Here is a 4823-nt window from a genome sequence, read left to right as displayed (position 1 = left end):
GTGTGTGTGTGTGTGTGTGTGTGTGTGTGTGTATTGTTGTGTGTGTGTGTGTGTGTGTGTGTGTGTGTGTGTGCGTGCGTGCGTGCGTGCGTACGTGTGCGTGAGTTGGCTGACCACAATGCACGTGCACGCACGACAACACGCGCACACATCCGTCGGTCTGAGCCATGTCGACGCGTCTATGTCATTATCACACCGATGTACACAAGGATAAACGCGATGTTGCGCGTACCACTTACCGACATTACGGGTGAAGTTCGATACGATCTGAGCGATAAGCATGACGTCATGTTCATCTCCGGCGTCGTTGTGACCAAAGTAACTGAAGCTGATTTCGATCTTCTCTTCAACTTCCGAATACGTTCCCAAGAGCTTCATAGCTTCATGCCTGCATTAGCATCAAATATTTAGTCAATGTGCCAGCAAACAGGTGTCTATCAAATTCTAATCGTGCTTTATAATGCATGTAATAATGTCTTATAACAAATAAATAAATGTGTGTGCGCGTGTGTAAATGTACCAGAACTAACTCGACCAGACAGAATACCAAACAAACCCGAACTGTTCTCTACCCAACGTCGGATCTATTCCATCCAAGTTTTGTAATCGCTGAATTAGTGTTCAATATACCTCGTTCAGTGCTATGTAATATCATATCACGCATTCACTGATGCAGTGTCACGTTGCGATCGCACTTTCCCCTACCTGTGATTGTGTCCAAACACATTGTTCTTGAGGTAGGCCTGAAGGGAATTGCTACTGGATAATGCACCGGCTATGACGTGAAGCCCTCCAGTGTTGTTATACACCATGTTATTGCGGAACCACAGCGTCTGTGTGTTTTGCATATCCACCACTGTATTGGAGAAAACAACAACATTGGCGATTTTGTGCAGGCATTTAGGTAGGAAATTAACAGACGTAAAAGCCGCTATAAAAGACGTAGGCCTACTGTCTAATAACATAATATTAATAATATAATAACATAATACATAACATAGGGGGCCTACATAACATAATATTAATGTAATATTTCATTTTAATGCAAACAGATAACTGCAAATGCAATAAATAAATGTCTGAAATAATGATTCCAAACTACCAGTATTCTATATCGAGGCACACGTCAGTCGCAAAATAAATGATAACATTAGAAACTTTGCCGACTTCCACACTTGCACACTACACTGATGAGTGGCATTACAGCAAAACACTTACAGACAGCGGCATCGGACGTGGTAAAATTGTGTACAAGTCTCCCATTGTAAGCGAGATAGTTGTGCTCGATATACACACTTGGAACCGTTTCGCCGACACTAGAGTAATGTATCCCTCCATCCACGTTGTTCTCTATGTGATTGTGGCTGATATGGTGCTCCAAATTCCGATCTGCAACATTGTAATGTTTCGCACTATGGAAAGACACCGTCACGCTTGAAAGATTGCAATAATTAAGGATCATGTGGCGATATACCTCATATATAATAGGTACGTGAAGGGTGAATATACCGCGTTATGTCATTGGTGGATATACCACGTTACGTAAATGGTGGATATACCTATTTACGTAAAGAACTGCGTGAAATTATATGTGTACTCTGCATCATACAGCGAGATATACGAACGTTACAGAGATTCATCCCTTTAGAAATCATGCGATGGAGATGTGTAACAAACATGCTCACCGTAGCTGACAGACGTCGGATAGGTAACGATCTCTGCGATGAATCCGTATCTACCCTCGGCAGCAGAGGCATGGAGGTGAATGGATAAATCTCGAGTCGACGAGCGGAAGAAAGTGTTCCTCTCCGTGTCATTCGCTACGATCTCGGTCATGTACGTCGTGTCGTTCAGCGCGAAGCCGTCGTACAGCTCAATACTGTCGGGCCAGACAGCCGTGTGGTTCACCGGTCCGGGAAGCAGATTCAAGTAGAGCAGCCTGAATCCGATCTGATTCACCTGGTAGATGCTCTTAAAGATCTTGACGCAGTCGACGGGCGTGTTGTCGTACTTGTAGTAGAGGAGAAGGCGCCGCGTGACGAACACCTCCTTGTCGGCCGAGCACATCTCCAGCACGCCAAACATGTTGCGCGACAGCGTCAGGTTCTCGAGCGGCTGGTAGGAGAGCGACACCGCCTCGCCCGCCTCGCCGTTCAGCACGAGGAAGTTGATGCCGACGCCGAGGTTGTCGACGAGACGCGTGTCGTTGATGTCGATGCCGCGAGACGGGGCCATCGTCTCGATGCCGTGCGACGCGCTCTCGACGATCGTCGTGTGGTTGATGTTCGGCGAGCGGTAGATCATCGAGATGGCAGGCGCCTTCTCGTCGTGAAGCATGCCGGCGCCGCGCATCTCCAACCACTCGATCGTCGACATGTCGTCGAGCACCTCGCGGCCGTCCAAATTCACAAAGGGGTTCTCCTCGTAGTTCTGCACCGAGAAGCGTATGTTGCCCCAGTATTCGTACTCGGGAGGTAGCGTTCTCTCGCCGCATTCGATGAAGACGAAGTGGTCCAGGTGGTCACATTCCCAGTGGCGTTTGTTGCCGTTCAGTCGGACGTCGCACTCGGATATCGACTCCTCCGTGCCGAGACACTGCACCGGCTCTGTGCGCGACTGAATCTTTCCCAGTTCGAATTCGGTCATGTCAACCCGCCATCCGTTCCAAACGTGCACGCTGACAGTGTCCAATCCGAGCTCACGGCAGACGACTTCACCGTTTCGTTCGCTGAAGTGCGTGTCGCATATTGGGCCCCACTCCTTCGTCGTTGCGTTCCACACTTCGAGAAATCCGTCCCAGGAATTGTTGCCGCTAACCAGACGCACAGCGTCGGATACGGTCGGCTCCACCTGACGTTTAGACACGCTGGTCTTTCGAACAGGGTTCATGCGGACGGGCTTGCCTTCTCTACCGTTAACATACAAATTGCCCATAACGAGAATTCCGACGGACGGATGAAACTGTAGCTCTGCGCCAGCATCAATTACCAACGTGCCGTTAGGCATAACAGTTAAGTCGCTCCCAATAACCCACGGTGTACTCCTTTCGTACAGTTGCAAAACCTTGTCGATTTTACCGCCAAATGGTTTACTGAAGTCGAACTCATCGACGATAATCGGCTCAGTGGAAACAGGACCATCCCAGTCCGGTTGCAAGAGGAAAGGATAATATGTTGCAATGGAATACCCATTCCAGTCGTTGAAGTCGAATATTCGCTGCCTAATGACTTCCTGGATTGACGTGTCCCACCAGTTGAACGTCAAATTCACGTAACTATTATCTAGTGCCGACGACTCAACACCTGCCAGCACCAAGTAGTCAAGCCGATTGGATCGGAAGATATTATGGGTGATGTTGACTCGCTGAGCGCCTCTTAGAGAAAATACGTAACTTTTTGGTGAACCGTACATTTCCTCTTCGAAAACGTACCCCTCGTATTCATTATCTTTGATGACGTTGTACTCAAAGGTAGCATTCACCTTGCCCACAAGTTCAGTCTGCCCGTAGGTGTATAGCTCAAACATGTACTCGCCAATGTTTCGCTCGATGGCGTTGTGTGTTATGTTAAGCTGCTTCTCGCAGCCATCGAGTAGAATGAGGCCTTTGTGGCAGATGTTGTCCGCGAACGTGTTGCCAAACATTGTGATGTTGCCAAAGTGGCCAGCAATTCGAAACTTGAAGTCGTAGTTGCTCGCAATAGTGCAGTTGGTGATGTTGACGCTATGCGGGTACAGGTGATAACGGTTCTCTCTCTGCGTCGACGGCAGCCAGATATCAAAGCCGCCGGCGCCGTTCCCTATGATGCTCGTGTAGAGAAGTTCCCAGTGCCAGATGTTATTTGAGCTAGTCATATCGCGGTGAGAGTCGCGGACCCCGTACCCGTTCTGTCGGATTGTAGTGTCCACGTATCGGACGGTGATTTCGCCCACCTCTGCCCAGTCTTCGTCGTAGTGTGGAGTGTCACTCCAGAAGCCTTCCATCTCGTTAGCTTCGATTACCACCGAATCCAAGTTGAATGACTCATTGCCATACCTAACAAACCAATCACGTTTTATCAGTATTTTTATTCTCTCTCTCTCTCTCTTTGTTGCCCCCTCCGTCTCTTATATTATTTCATTCTTTTCTTTTCCTCCCACTCTCTCACCTTCCTTCTCTAACCTAATCGTTCTCTCACTTCCGCCATTGCTCTCGCTATCTCCTTAGTAAGCTCCTCCCCTCCACCCAGTTCCTGCACACGCTCGTTTTCACTAGAGGTTTGAATCAAACACACGGGCGGCCACAGATAGACCTACCGACAGACAGGTAGACAGACAGACGGATAGACAGACAGACAGACAGGCGGACAGACAGACAGACAGACAGGCGGACAGACAGACATACAGGCGGACAGGCAGACAGACAGGCGGACAGACAGACAGACAGACAGGTAGCCAGACAGACAGCCAGACAGACAGACAGAGGGATAAACAGACAGACAGACAGACGGCCAGACAGGCAGATAGACAAACAGATAGACTGACCGACAGACAGACCGACCAACAGACAGACCGACCGACAGACAGGCAAACAGACAGCCAGACAGGGGGCCAGAAGGACAGGCAGACAGACGGACAGACAGACAGACAGACAGACACACATACACACGCACATAACACGCGCGCGCAAGCAAACACACTACGCACACATTCATGCACATGCACACACACGCGCGCACACACACACGCACACACATACACGCACGCGCGCGCGCGCACACACACACACACACACACACACACACACACACACACACACACACACACACACACACACACACACACAC

General features: G+C 49.3%; 1 protein-coding gene across 1 annotated transcript in view; it reads right to left on the bottom strand.

Annotated features, from left to right (window-relative positions):
- Window positions 1-4823, bottom strand: part of LOC106806643 — a gene marked incomplete in the record, with an annotated part of 30270 nt that overhangs the window by 5136 nt on the left and 20311 nt on the right. The window contains 4 exon segments of the mRNA XM_014808644.1: window positions 240-388; window positions 706-856; window positions 1219-1389; window positions 1686-4033. Of these exon segments, the coding sequence (XP_014664130.1) occupies window positions 240-388; window positions 706-856; window positions 1219-1389; window positions 1686-4033 (2819 nt within the window).

Source organism: Priapulus caudatus, unplaced genomic scaffold (genome assembly GCF_000485595.1).
Source record: "Priapulus caudatus unplaced genomic scaffold, Priapulus_caudatus-5.0.1 Scaffold171, whole genome shotgun sequence".
NCBI lineage: Eukaryota > Metazoa > Priapulida > Priapulimorpha > Priapulimorphida > Priapulidae > Priapulus > Priapulus caudatus.
This window is presented reverse-complemented; position numbering and strand designations above follow the sequence as displayed.